This window comes from Cyprinus carpio, chromosome A16, assembly GCF_018340385.1.
Source record: "Cyprinus carpio isolate SPL01 chromosome A16, ASM1834038v1, whole genome shotgun sequence".
NCBI classification, from domain to species: domain Eukaryota; kingdom Metazoa; phylum Chordata; class Actinopteri; order Cypriniformes; family Cyprinidae; genus Cyprinus; species Cyprinus carpio.
The window spans coordinates 19,599,180-19,614,828 of NC_056587.1; the positions used below are offsets into that span (position 1 = coordinate 19,599,180).

General features: G+C 33.4%; 1 protein-coding gene across 1 annotated transcript in view; it reads left to right on the forward strand.

Moving 5' to 3' along the window:
- The window catches only part of LOC109106333 (thrombospondin type-1 domain-containing protein 7A-like), a 97,645-nt gene that overhangs the window by 26,424 nt on the left and 55,572 nt on the right, over nt 1–15,649 (forward strand). The window contains 2 exon segments of the mRNA XM_042773181.1: nt 9,390–10,233; nt 14,595–14,843. Of these exon segments, the coding sequence (XP_042629115.1) occupies nt 9,390–10,233; nt 14,595–14,843 (1,093 nt within the window).

Sequence of the window (15,649 nt, forward strand, 5' to 3'; positions counted from 1 at the left end):
GGGGTCTTTGAGGTGAATAACCTGAGCAGACAGGAGACCACCATATGCTTGACTGCCTTATCCTTACTTTAACCCCTTTAAGGTACTTCAGGAACACATAAATCAGGCTAGCAGGTGAAATTGCCTAATAACAGATCCGTTAGAAGAGCTAGTGGTGGTCTGTTGGTTTTATTGTGTGTTTTATGTCAAGTGTTCAATCAGATTTGGTTTTCCTCTCAAGCTCTGGGCTGAGGTTGATTTAAGGTGAAATATTTGCGTCACCAGATGGAATTGGAAAAATAATGACATTTTCAAACAGCTCTCTTGACTCACTCCATTAGTTGAGCGGGTTTTGCTGTGATGGGCCACGTGACTATTCCGAAAGCCACAGTTTTTACACTTTTCTCCATAGGAAATGAACCTATGAATGGCTGATTTATAGCTGTCTCCTGATATTAAACTAGGATAGCATAGTGTATTTTAACAATATAGATTTAGATAAATATATAACACAGGATTAATTTTTAAGTGATGCATGCATCACTGCAATGTTGGTTATCAGTGATATTTATTGATTTATTTTTATTGATCACTGTATTAGGTATTTAATTTTGCACAATTATTTCTATTTGTATTTTTACAGTTAGTTTACTTTTCCTGTCCTCTAGACCACACATCATTTAATCTTTAAAAATACAAGTAGTTGTTAAATTTAATCTTTAGCAAATCTCTAAATCAATGTTTATATATTTTGATGGTAAAAATAACTAATTCCAGCATTTAAAATATTGGTTTTCAATTTTTGTTTTATTTTCAGTTATACACACACACACACACACACACACACACGCACACACACACACACATACATAAGTGACTGCTCGTATCATCCAGAATTTCTGTGCATCCCTATTATTTTTTCATTAATTTGTTTGTTCATTTGTTCATTCAAATTTTAAATAAAAATTTAATATGTTTTGATATAGCTATCAGCAACGGATATAATTAACTGCTTATCGTATTGTCCAGAACTTTTTTGTTAATTGATAGGTTAATTAATTGAAAACTATCTATAAATATAAATGTATTTCTGTCTATCCCTCTTAATTTTTATATTAATTGATAGGTTAATAATAATTTAAAGAAATTTAATGCATGCGTTTTAAATGAATATGACTGCATCAATTAAAAAATAAATAGATTTAATGTATTAAAAAAAATTATTTTATTAAACTATGAAAGATTACTTAATATAGTGGGAACATAGTTAGTCTATAGTTTAGTCTTTCTGAATGCCTCATCAGCGCTTCATCCCGTAGCTGCAAGTCTCTCTTTTATTTAGATGCAACATTCTCTCCCAGAGCTTCTTCTTACTGTTTATGAGCCAAAGCCACTCACTCTCCAGACCCCAGACTTAATGTCTTTTATCTAAAGGGCACATTGGTTGAGTAAGGCTCTTCTGTGGTGGTAAAACCTCTTTTTGCTTCCCAGCCGCCCCAAGGGAGGCTTCTCATGTCAGATCGCCATCAACAAAGTGCTGCACACAAGCTCCGTATTCATATTTACTGCTGTATGGAGAGGCACATGGTCCTGCTGTGACTTCTCATCCCTGCCTGTGGGGAAAATAAATAAAACCAGAATTAAAATGTTTATGCCTGAAACAAATTAAACTCTAATATTCTTTTTATTTTTCTGTTAATGTTTTCTTTTTCCACAAGCTAAGTTGATTCATGTTCATCATGGGTCATGCTTCAATTGCACTGCTCGTGTTCTTCCATATTGATCTATAGCCTCAAGATCAGAGGTTTTCTGTGATGTTGTTTTAATGTTTCTTTTTATTGAACATTTCTACTCATCAAAGAGCAAAAATGAGCGTAGATTTTCACCTGCTGAGTGTGGATTCGTAGCCATGCTGAATAAATGTATTTTTCTCGGAACGCTTTGGCAGAGTCATAAGGAACTGATCTCCTCTTAGCCAACTTTCCCACATCCACACGATGTTCTTGCTTCATCCGCTTTCTACTTTTGTAATTTCCATTTGAGGCTGTAGCTGAGTGAATAAAGAAAGAAATTAGATGTTTATCTCTTTTACCGCAAATCTAGACTTTTGACTTGCAGCATAATGTCTGGTTCACTTTACTTTACATTGCTTGCTTATTCTGCTGACTTAAATTATAACACCTAACACATAATTAAGATTTTTTTTATAGTTTTGAAAGAATTAATTTGCTTACTAATTATACTGTATTAATCCAAAATACAGTAAAACAGTAATAGCATGATATATTACTACAATTTAACATATTTTAAAATGTAATTTATTCATGTGCTGCAAAACTGAATTTTCAGCATTAATACTCCAGTCTTCAGTGTCACATGATCCTTCAGAAATCATTCTGTTATGCTAATATGCTGCTCGAAAAAACATTTCTTTAAATTGTTATTCAAATAGAAAACAGTTATTTTAAATTGTAATAATATTACAGAATATTACTGTTTTTGTTTGATTTTTGGTCAAGCAAATTCAGCCTATAGGTAAACAGAAGATACTTTTTTCAAAAACATTAATAAATTGTAATTATTCCAACCGTTTAACCGGTAGGCTATGTAGACTGGCATAGAAATAAATGGCAAATAGCAGAAAATATATAGACTATAAGAATTCATTTCTATCCAAAAGTAATAAATACTCAGTTAAGTGCACATAAACGTCTAGTTTAATTATTACTATACGCATCAATCAAAACACACATTTGAATATCTTTCACAGATTAGATTTTTTTCTGGTAGCACTAAGTCAAGGGGTTTTTTAGCCAGTGTTTTTCTGTTATGTGTGTAAATACATCAGATTGGCAGACAGAAATCCAGCAGACCCGCACCTCTACATCCCCACCTTCAGATCATCACAAAACCGTATGGTTTGCTTGCTGCCCTGCAGTACAATCTGATCTTGATTACTGACGAAAGCACTTAATATGTGGAGTACCGGGGTTCATAGACAATTTAAGAGAAAATAAAGGTTTTATAAATGGTGTTTTAAAAGATTAGTCACACAAATATCAGTTATTCATTAGGATCAGTTATTTGATTTAGATGTTTCTTGAGCAGCAAATGCCATCACATGATTTAATTGCATTTTGAAATAGAAAACAGTTATTTCAAATTGTAATAATATTTCACAATATTACTATTTTTACTGTATTTTGATCAAATAAATGCTGCCTTATTGAGCATCAGAGACTTTTTTTTTTCTTCATTAAAACATAAAAAATACTTGGTTTTATAGTATTATTGTAAAGCTTACTGTTCTCCCATGGTGCTCACTTCCTAGGAGCTCCCATTACAACCCTGCCAAGCACACAGACAAATTATTAAGCGCTGACCTTTGATATTTCACTGTTGGAGTGCCGGTCAGGAAATATTGGATGTGAAAGTGTGAAAAATACAGACTTCCTATTGTAAATTCTCAGTCTTGCCCCTAAGCTTTCTTTCTGCTTTTTTTCTGGCAGGTGAGTGTTTTTATGTTTTTAGTGTTGGGTACACCGCCTGCTAACCAGAAGTGACGCAACTGCTTTCATGTGACTAGTAATTTTTCAGACCACACTGAAAACAAAAATAAGTGTATTTGATGTTGAATGAGGTCATGAGATGGATGGGCATGAAGTGACAGACCAGAAGTATAAAATGTCACTTTTTGTGGCTAGTTAGGACAAAAACTCATGTTAAATGAACACGGAAGAGATGGCTTTTATAGATTGTCACATTGTGTGTGAGTTTGCTATTCGAGCATCACTATCAGACTGCTCTGGTGGAAATTAATTTTGAAATCTGCAAAAGCAGGGATGTTGAAAGGCTGAAGGCACATGGATGACTGGATTTATCTTCAGAATGTCCTAAGAAGTTCACAGTTTGCTTATGAATTTAATGGTCTTTGCCTGGGGTCAGTTTTCTCGCATTTGACTGACTTACTTTTGAAGCTGACTGCAACAGGGAAGAATAAACGTATGTATCTTTTTCATTTCGACATGCAAAGAGCAGCAGATTTGGGGAATGTAAAGTGACTTGAAAGACATTATCAGAGATGTCTAGTGCAAGTTCAGTGCATTATAAAAATTGTGTTTTTTTTTTTTTTTTTTTTTTCATTTTGATTAAGGATACTCATATTTAACTCATGCAGTTTTTACTAGCATCTTTGATGTAGTGGTTTCTGACCAACTTAAATGCATTTTGTGTATATATATATATACATATATATATAGATATATATATATATATATATATATATATATATACATATATATATATATATGTATATAGTATATATATATATAGATGTATATATATATATATACGTATATATATATGTATATATATATATATACGTATATATATATGTATATATAGGCGTGACTTTATTATACCCGGCTAATAAATTTAAATGAATATATACATAAAAAAAAAACAAAAATACACATATGTGTGTATATAAACATATATAAAAATATATACATATAATAATATCTATACATTTAAATATAAATACAAATTTTAGTATATATATGTATGTATGTATGTATTGTATATATATATATATATATATATATATATATATATATATATATATATATATATAATAAGATGGTGAATTGTCAGAAAATCAAAAATGTATGTATTTCACCATTAACTATGCATAATATTGTAAAACGATTCAGGGAATCCAGTATGTGTAGGGTGAGGCAGGACACCTCAGTTGAATGTGTGTGACCTTTGAACCCTCAGATTACATTTCATGAGAAACCGTAATGCAACTGTGTGAAATATAGCCACATGGGCTTGGGAGTACTGTGGAAAATGTTGTCACCTAACATAGTCTGCCGCTGCATCAAGAAATGCAACTTGAATCTCTTTTAACACAAGGAGAAATCTATACATCCATTCTAGGCAGAGACGCTAGTGTGTTCTCTTGGTCCAAACATATCTTATGTGGTCCAAAAAAACAGTGGAAATGTGTGTTGTGGTCAGATAAGTCCATATTTCAGCTTGTTTTGGGGAAAAACAGACATCAAATTTTCAGTGGCAAATACAAAAGGGACCATCCACACTTTCATCAGCAACAAGTGCAAATGCAAATGACTAGTATATGTGTGAAGGTATCACTGAGGTGGAGGCATATATAGGATTTGTACAGAGACATATACTGCCATGAAGATGACGTATTTCATGGGATGTCTATAGTAATTAGTTCAAGACAATGCCAGGTCTCATTCTGCATGTGCTTTGGATGTGACTGACAGGCCAGCAGATCTGTCTTCTATTGAAAATGTATGGCCCATGATGAAAAGAAGAATCAGACAACAATGACTATGGCCTGATGAGCAGCTGAAGTCTTTTATGTGTGCAAAACCCTCCTAAACCCAAACACACACAATGATTGACAGGCAGAGAGTGTTTCTGATTGGCTAAAAAATGAGCAAGCCACTCTTCTGTGCCTCTTTTGTGCACCATTACATTTGCAGCACCATTAAACCTAGGTTATTTTGATGTTTTTTCATCCCTAATCCATCTATCTCTAATACATCACATGCATGTTATTAATGGTAAAAGCAGTGATGTGTTTCCATTGAATGTTGCTTTCTGTGAACTGGACTGTGGGTCCATTTGACTGACAGTCTGAATTGTCTGCACATATACCTGTCAGCACTTTGTCAGCCAGAATTACCTTTTATCATGACAGCTGGCGTATCCTCTGAGCACAGGAGATAATGATGTGTGAGATACTGATCAATCCAGACCCGCTGCAGGCCTGATCCTCTAACAGTGACCACAGTGTGGCCAGATGGAAGTATCACCAAAATATTACATCATGCTACCGGTATATATCACAAATTAGATGCTTTTCTGGAAATTCACAGAAGAAATTAGTTTTTTAGAAAATTATTATTTATTTATAAAAAAAAAAAAATTGTGGTTTGTGGAGCCTAAAATCAAGGTGTAATTTCTCAAGATACCTTTTTTCAGGTAGTATTGTCATTTTATGTGTGTAATTTTAAAAAAGGCCTGCTGCACCTTTAAATTTGCATGTTTTGGAGCATTTTATGTCAGAGCTCTTCATGTTCACAGACCACCACAGTGTAGAAATCCTCTCTCTAAACCTGTGGGGGAGTCGGGAGACATAAAAGGAGACTTTTTATTTTTTATTTTTTTGATGAAACCATTGTGTAGGGATTGTTTACCCCCCCCCCAACCGTTGGAGGAAGCACATCACGCAGTCATTAAGTCTGTGACATAAATGGAAAAATGTATGCTGTGAACATTGTTTGCTTATTTGCAATACATTATAATAAATGTTAATGTTGAGCTAGCAGACACCGCTGTAGTTCTCTTCCTAGTGAACTACCTTTATGTTTGGTGCCTGCATAGACGACTGTTTTACCTGACTGCATCCTAATTACTGGTGTGGAATTGCAGAGTGACTGATTTGAAACACTCTACATGAATAAAGAAACTTCAGATGTTGCACAAATAACACTCTGAGAAACTCGTTTCACAGTTGATTACATCAGACACAACAGTGACTTCCCAGGTTAATTATTTATTTATTTTTTCTCATACAGCCCTGATAAATCACCTCTGAGCTCATGATTGGTGTTTCTTGAAAAGTTTTGTTTCAGTAATCTTCATTCTTCAACTGGTTTGTTTCTTATTTATCATTTGTATATCATTTAAAGGGTTTGGGTCAGTAAGATTTTTTATTCTAGGTTTTGGAAACAAAACTGTTGTGAAGTAGTTATATTTTAGCATTATTTATATGTCATTATAGCATTTATTAATATTTTGAATTATCCTTTAGTTTTTTTGTTTTGTTTTGTTTTGTTTAGTTTTTGGTTTTTATTTTAGTTTTGGTAATTTTACTATGAACTTTTGTCTTCATGTATGTATATACAAAACATACATAAAGACAAACGTATTACCTTATTTTTATTTTAGTTTTAGTCATTTTCATATGTCAACTGATTTATTTCTTTTTTTATGTATAATTTGTGTGCCATTTAAGGCCGGGGTGAGTAAGATTTTTTTTTTTCTGGGTTTTTAAACAAAGCTGTTGTGATGAAGTTTTATTTTATTGTTATTTACACACTGTTATACTATTATATTATTAATATTTTAAATGAGCTTTTATCAGTATGCATTATCAGTTTACATTTTAATTTGTTTAAAATTTAGACATTTTGCTATATGCTTTTAATGGAAACTAATGATACTTCATTTGTGTTGAAGAGAGGTGTGCTGTTACTTTTGTTGATAATCAGACTTACATATTTTATCTGACAGATAACAAAAAAAAAAGGTCCAAAATATCTTTGACTTGGGTCAGTAAGTAACCACCAACATTGCCTCCACCACCAAATGCATATCAGTAAACTGGCATCAGAAATATAAAACTCTTTTTGAATACTTTTTTTATACAGTGCTATACAAAACACTATTTCCCCTGCTCTTGTTTAACACGATGAGGCCCAATGGGCCACGTTTGCAGCAGAAACCTTCTAAGATGGATTATTATTGGGCCTCATTACGGGAGAGACTATTTATCATGCAGGAGGTGCTGAATGTGAGATGGAAACTCAGTTATGGTGACATAGCTAATGTAATACAGTGAAAATTAATGGTAATAAAGCCTGATTTTCTAATGTGGCTGTGAGATTGAGCCCCTGAAGCACAATCACAGTCCTTGTTGTCTTTACAGATCTCTATTTGTCATGCTTTGCTGTCTGCACTCGCTGGATTCTTGGTTTAGGCTGCTTTTTATAAACCACTGATTCTTGAGACTGTACAATATGCTATTTGCTTGCATTTCATTTATTATTAACACAGTAAAACTGGTAATTAGTCACACCTGTCATAAAAAGGACAAAAAAAAGCTTTTGGAGGTGAAATGAATTTAATGACCCTTTAATTGCAGTAACTAAGTGTGCAGTAACTAAGTAATTTTATCATGGAGTTACCATGATAAAATAAAGGCAATCTATTTTTACTGATACATCAGTTCTTAGCTATTAAGAAAGTTAAATAAAGTTATTAGTCAAGCTAACAAATGACTATAGATTAACATGTTGAAGAAATAATTTTCTTTTTCAGCTCTGTAATTGTAGTTGGTCCTATATTTCCTATTTTTCCTATACTCTGCTTAGTATGTTTGGTAACAATTTATTTCATTTGACATGATCCCAGAATTAGAGCCCACGAGATACTAGTTGATTCTTGTGTTCCCATTCTCTGTTCAGAGTTTGATGCTGCCAGCAGAAAAAAAACAGCAGGTACTGAGCGGTGATTAACTCATTTTGACTGGCTAATTGCTTCACAGCCAAATAGGCCAACACTCAGATTATAACCTTAAGGATCAGTCAGGTACAAAAGTGAACCTATTCAAATTTCAAAATGTGTAAACCTGACACCTGGCTCTGTTCCAACACTTAATGGGCTGTCTGCTGTCTCCAAAGACAGCTGTCTTCTAACACAGCATCCAAACTGGGTTTGGTAATGTTGCACATAGGCAGCAACTCACAAATAGCTCTTCACTAAAAAGTTTGGTGTTATGCTGCAATTTTATTAGCTTCAAAAGTATAGCAGACATAAATATTGTGTAAAAAAAAAGACAATTTTAATTAGATTTGACATTTTAGTTTTTTAATTTTAAAATGATTGGTTTGTGTGTTTTTAATTAAAAAATGTCAAATCTAAATCTATCTTTTTAATGAGCTAATTTGGGGGTCAATAGAAGCTTGTTTCTTCCAATGAATAAATAAACAAATAAGTTAAATGCATCATTTCACTTTTTTTGAGTTTATATCTCACAATTCTGAGAAAAAAAGTCATAATTAGTCATAATTTTTTTTTGGTTGTTTTAAAGAAATGTATTATTTTTTTCAGCAAGGACACATTAAATTGTTCAAAAGTGACTCTGAAGTAATTTACATTGTTGCAAAAATTATTTTTCAAACTATTTTTCCCCCTTTACATTCATCAAAGTATCCTGAAAAAAATAAAATAATTCATGGTTTCCACAAAAATTATTGAGCAGTACAACAACAACAATAAATGTTTCTTGAGCACTAAATTAGCATATTAGAATGATTTCTGAAGGATCATGTGACACTCAAGACTGGAATTACATTTTAAAATACTAAATACTAAAAAACTTATTTTAAACGGAAGTAATATTTTTGTTTTTATTGTATTTTTGATTCATTAAATGCAGCCTTGGTGAGCATGAAAGACTTCTTTCAGTAACATGGTTACTAAAAATCTATCAATGCATCGCAGTGCATTATGTCATTATCTTCTGAAGGCATCTTTTAAGGCAGCATCATTTCCTCTTAGACTTTGCACTAACTTGTGTGTTTTGCCAGGTCCATGGGGCAGATGTATGGGCAGCGAGTGCGGTCCAGGAGGCAGTCAGAGTCGGGCGGTGTGGTGCGCTCATGTGGAAGGCTGGACGACCCTTCACACCAATTGCCTTCAGTCCACACGGCCGGCCAACCAACAGAGCTGCTTCCGTGTCTGCGACTGGCACAAGGACCTATACGACTGGCAGCTAGGCGAGTGGAACCAGTGTGTTCCTGTATCTCTGCGGACCGGCCGCACAGGTGTTTGCCTGCAGGGTGAAGAGGGTATCCAGACACGGGAGGTGAACTGTGTGCTCAAGGCGGACAGCTCAGCTGCCGACGACGCCATCTGTGAGTACTTTGAGCCCAAACCCCGGCAGGAACAGGCCTGTTTAATTCCTTGCCCTCAAGACTGTGTGGTGACCGAGTTCACCCCATGGACCACGTGCTCTAAGACCTGCGGGCTGGGCCTGCAGAACCGCGTCCGCTCTGTCATGGCACCGCCGCTTTTCGGCGGGCTTCCTTGCCCCAATCTGACCGAGTTCCAGACATGTGTGCCGAGAGCCTGTGAGGGCAGAGAGACAGTGTTCAGTCTGAAAGTGGGCGGATGGAGCGAGTGCAAGATGCTGTCTTTACCGCCACCTCCGACCTCCTCTGCTGCCCCCTCACGCACCGCCCGCCAAGCCCGCCGGCGGAAAAGCAAAGAGAGGAAAGGGAACCGGGACCCGGAGATGCGTGAGCTTATCAAAAGCAAAAGAAACCGCAACAAGCTGAATCGACTAGAGGACAACCTCTGGAATATGGAAATAGGCTACCAGTCTCGGCAAGTGGTTTGTGTGCATCGAAACGGAAGCACGGTGTCACTCAGGTTAGTGACTTTTCCCATTAGAACCAAATTAATTTGACATAAATAAAAACGAGGTTGTGAGAGGTGGAGGAATAGTCTGTTCAGTGTACTGTATTACCAAGTAAATCATATTCACAAACTTAAAGTACATTGTTTTATTATAAACTAATTAAACAGTGAATGTAGTAATTAATAGTAATTAATTAATTATTAGTTATCACGGTTTTGTATTAATATTCATCATAATTAATTAAAACAATGTAAATTTTTTCAAAAATATATTTAAAATTGCAATTTATACAATGACTAGAGTACACCTCTTCTGTGATGAGCATGTTTTATTTGTGTCTGATTTATTAATATTCAATTGGATATTTTCCTCTGAGTAGTATAGGTTGTAAAATGTTTCATGGTGCAACTTCCCAAAAAGTTAATGGAATTAATAATTTAATAAATACCATTAAGTTAATATTAATATTTATTAAATGTAATAATAATTATTATTAAATAATTACGTTGGGTTGTAAAATGTAATGTGGTGTGACTCGCCCAAAACTAATATTTATGTTATAAATTATATTATAACATATTATGTTAAATAAGATATTTATGAATTAGTAGATATCATTACATTATTATAATGAATATTAATAATAATTAACATTCATATTATTTATTCCAAAAATACATTAAAAATCTATTTGTTCTATGAGTTTGATACACCTTTTCTATGATGACCATGTTTATAATTTCTGAATTATTAATATTCATTTAGATATTTTCTATAAAGTTGTAAAATGTGATTTGGTGCAACTACCCAAAAACTCAATGATACTTATGAATTAGGAAATATCATTAAGTTTATATAAATTCATATTAATTATTAATCTTTATTAATTATTATTATTAATTGCAACTGCCCAAATACTTTTTTCCACATTTTTATTTTATTTTTATTAATTGATGATTATTTGATGTGCACACTATGTTTGTGTCAAAAAAAAAGAATATTATGCATTACTTTCTCTTGAGCCGCATCTGTTTTGTTATAGCACTAATGGTTCTCAGACTAATAGCAGTTAAATGAGTCGTAAAACTAGGGATTCCGGCGTATTTCTGCACTCCGTCAGCCGCTGACGGTAAGAGGATGATGGCTGTGTGACTCGTCTGGGTCTCCGCTGTGCTGTCAAAGCACTCCCACGCTTGAAGTCTACTTTCAACTGTAGAAATGACAACTGCATATTCCCCAGCAGCAGATTGTATGACACGGCAGGAACCTATGCCTGCACCTTCCATCGAGTATTAAATGTTCAAGAGTTTTGTAGTTATTTAAAAAGTTTTGGCGCAGCCTTTTAGTTTGTGTATCTCAGGCGTACAGTGTTTGGCCTTTGATATTCGTTCAAGCTCAGGAACATGGGAAAAGTTGAAAGGAAAACATTCAGAGTGTTTTAGCTGGAGGAATCTGCAGGAAATGTTAAGTTTATGGAAACAGTTGAATAGCCAACATCAAGGTTAAAGCAATCCAGCAAAGTCACATGTACACCGTTCAAACGTTTGGGATCATTTTAAAACATTTTAAAGTCATTTATGCTCATCAAGGCTGCATTAATTTGTATTGAAAATGAAGTAAAAATGTTAAATATTATTATGATTTATAACAGGTGTTTTCTATTTTAATATAATTTATTCCTGTGATCAAAGCTGAATTTTCAGCATCATCACTCAAGTCTTCAGTGTCACATGATCCTTCAGAAATCATTCTGATATTCTGATTTGCTGCTCGAGAAACTTTTTTTTTCATTTTTATTATCAGTGTAGAAAACAGTTGTTTTGATTGTTTTTTATTTTTGGGGAAACCACAAAAACAGTGTTTATTTGAAATCTTTTGTAACATTATAAATGTCACTTTTTTACAGTTCTATGCATCCTTGCTGAATTACATTATTAATTTCTTAAAAAAGTGTTTACCCCAAATTTTTGAACGGTAATGTATATTTAAATGGAATCACAAAAACAACCGTCATACCTCCAGGAGAATAAATATTAATATTTGACTTGTTTCTCTTTGCTCCTGAAATATTCGTAACTGTTTTGCTTCTTCAAGAAAGTGGAAAAAAGTGCTTTCTCTGTGATCAGCCAATAGACCATCACAAACAAACCATTCACACCATTCTTATTCTGTTTCATTACTATGCTTTTGTCAATATAGTAAACCCAACAGTTCTTAAGTGTAATATTTTGCCAGACATCTCATCTGTTGTACTAGTTCTTTGTGTCTGTGGCTTTACACATGCACTTGAAAACCAAGGTCTGTAAATCATATAACTTTGCTCAGTGTTCTGCATACAATAGCATTGTTTAATGGAGTGTTTCCTGCTAATTTTATTAAGGATTTGATGGACGTCTTCATAATGATCCTGCTGCTGCAATGAGGTTCTCCTGAATTCCCACAATTGAGTTATTCTTACATTAAAGGAGAAACATCATTCTCATTTAAATGGAAATGATGGTGTCCTCATTCCATCAACAAGCTGTAAACAACAGCTCAAAAATGTGCAGCCCAGTGCATAAAACAATGCATGTTTGTAATATTGGGAGTAAAGCACATTTCAGTAGAGCAACACCGTTTGAAACCAATTCGACACTCAGGAAAAGTCAAATCCCACACTAAACGTTTTTCTTGTTGAATATCCTGGTATAAACATTACATTATGGAAAATTTAGTTATGGAAACAATTTTCATGTTTAACTTAAACTTCTTTAGCTTCATTGAGAATTGATAAGTTTGATTTATTTCCATTAATCAGGTTCATTTGTCCAAAAGTTAATGATATTTATAATTTAATAAATACCCTACAGTTCATGTTAATATTAATGTTTCTTTATATAATTAACATGTATTAATTTAGTAAAAACCACTGTTATGAATTATTAATATTAACCATAATTCATTCTCAAAAAACAAACAACATAAAAAAACTAAAAATAAATCTATACAAAATTCTCATATCAGAAGTGTTTATATGTTACAACAAAAGTTTTAAAATCTAAATATATTTTAAATACATTTTAAAAACGTTATAATTTTTAAAATATTGTATATACATTTTTTTTAACACTGGTTAATGTAAATTAAACTTATTAACTACACTGAGGAAAAAAAAATACTGTCAATGGGTCAATATACTTTCAAAAGGTACTAATATGCACTTTTAAGGTGACCATTTTGTAGCTTCTTTTAATCTTTCTTCCTTGTGTTGGTTAATTAATTTGATTTTGCCCAGCCCTAGTCACAATTTTGATAGTAGCCCCATTTGTTTTATAGCACACGATCGCAGTTCCAGCAACAGACTGGCATACTCTCCATTTCTGCCAAATACAGTTTACCAACGGCTACTATTGCTTTTATACCTCAGGAAGAGTTATTGTGCTGCAATATGGTGTCATTATTTTGCCAGATTTTAAATGGTTTCAAGACATCTTAATCTGGGTTTAAAGTGGGTGGAAAACAGTGCCACGAGTCCGTGCTGCCCTGAGGTGAGTTTGGCAGCCACGGCACCTAAATGAACGTTTGCTAAATGAAGCTACGCTGGAAAGGAAGCAGCCTGTAATTAGCTGTAATAGCTCATCAGCTGCATTGTCTACAGAGAAAATAAGACACTGAGAGAAATTGCTGCATTCACAATGCTCAGCATTAAGTTACCGGCCACTGAAACAATTACAAAATCTGTTGTTCAGCTGCAAATTAATTTACCATGTTATTAAAGTATTAAAAAAGAAAATATTACAGTGATACTGTGGTAAAGTGATGGTATCAGAGGTTCAAATATTTTTATTTGTTAGTTAAACCCATGAACTTTTTTATTTAATTTTATTCTATTTTATTAATTATATTAAAAATTATATATAATTATGTTATATTGTATTTTAATTCTATTTTTTGTTTTATCTTATTTTAAATAAAATGGACTTTTGCCCAAACATTTCAAGTAATTCTAATGTTGAAAAAAAATAGCCATTTATCATATTTATGTAATTAATAATATGATTTATATGCTATTTTTTTATGTCTGTAGTTTTTATAAAATTTTAGTTTTTTATTTTGTTTATGTAGTTTTAGTTATTTTAGTGTTTCAACTTAAACGAAACAAAAACTTTTTCGATATATGTTTGAGTTATTTTATTTCAGTTAATTTTTTTTTTTATCTTGTTTCAAGTACTGAGAATATTTTTAATGGTTTTAGTTTTAGATAATATTAATAACCCTGGTGTAAAGAATGTTTTTTTTTTTTTCTACCATTGAAATATGTTCTTGATTACTGTAAAAGAATTATCTTGTCATGTTGACTGACCAGTACTTCTACTCGTCTGTCCTGTATCAGCCAGTGTCCCCACTGGAGCCTTCCGGAGACGTTCCAGTCCTGCCTGATGACTAAAGACTGTGTGGTCAGTGAATGGAGCGTGTGGGGCTCCTGCTCAAAGACCTGCTCAGACCCCAGTGTTCCTCAGGGCACACGCTCCCGCAGCAGACAGCTGATACGGCTTGCTACCGGAGGAGGGTCTGAGTGTCCCCAGCTGGAGGAAAGCCAGGCATGTGAGCCTGAAGGGGACGGGGTGCCACCCTGTGCCACGTAAGTACCATCAATTGCTGTGTTCTCACTACATTTTACATTTGTTGATAAAGTACATGTTTTCAAGCCTTGAAAATTCCCTGCCTGCATCTCATGCTATACTAGATTGAAAAGTGAAGTGTGATCATCTAGTGTGTTTTGTGCTGAATTTTCAATAATGGTCAAAGTACAGTCAAATCAATGAATATCAAATAGACACTGCAGGAATATTTTCTACTATTACATGCATATTATATTTGATACATACAGTACAGTTCAAAAGACTGGGGTCATTAAGATTTAAAAAAAAAAATAATAATAATAATTAATACTTTTATTCAGCAAGGAAGCATTAAATTAATCCAAAGTGGCAGTAAAGACGTTTATAATTTTTGTCAAATAAATGCTCTTCTTTTGAGCTTTCAATTCATCAAAGAATCCTGAAAAAAAAGTATTACAGTTTCCATAAAATATGGACTGTTTTCAATAGTCAGAAATGTTTTTTGAGCAGCAAATCAGCATATTAGAATGATTTCTTAAGACTGGAGAAATGATGCTGAAAATTCAGCTTTGCATCACAGGAATAAATTACATTTTAAAATACACTACAACAGCTAACTAATGTTTGCTAGAAACTAATGGCAAATGCTGAGATGGACTGGTGTAAAAACATTTATATGTTAAATTATTTTTTATTTTTGCCGCAGGCCCAGTAAAAATCTGACCCACTGGCTTGGCAGGGTCAGACAAAAAAAAAAAAAAAAATCTGTATGCATGATTTCATACAGTCAGTATGAGTGAGAGCTTCTGAATTGCAGACATAACAC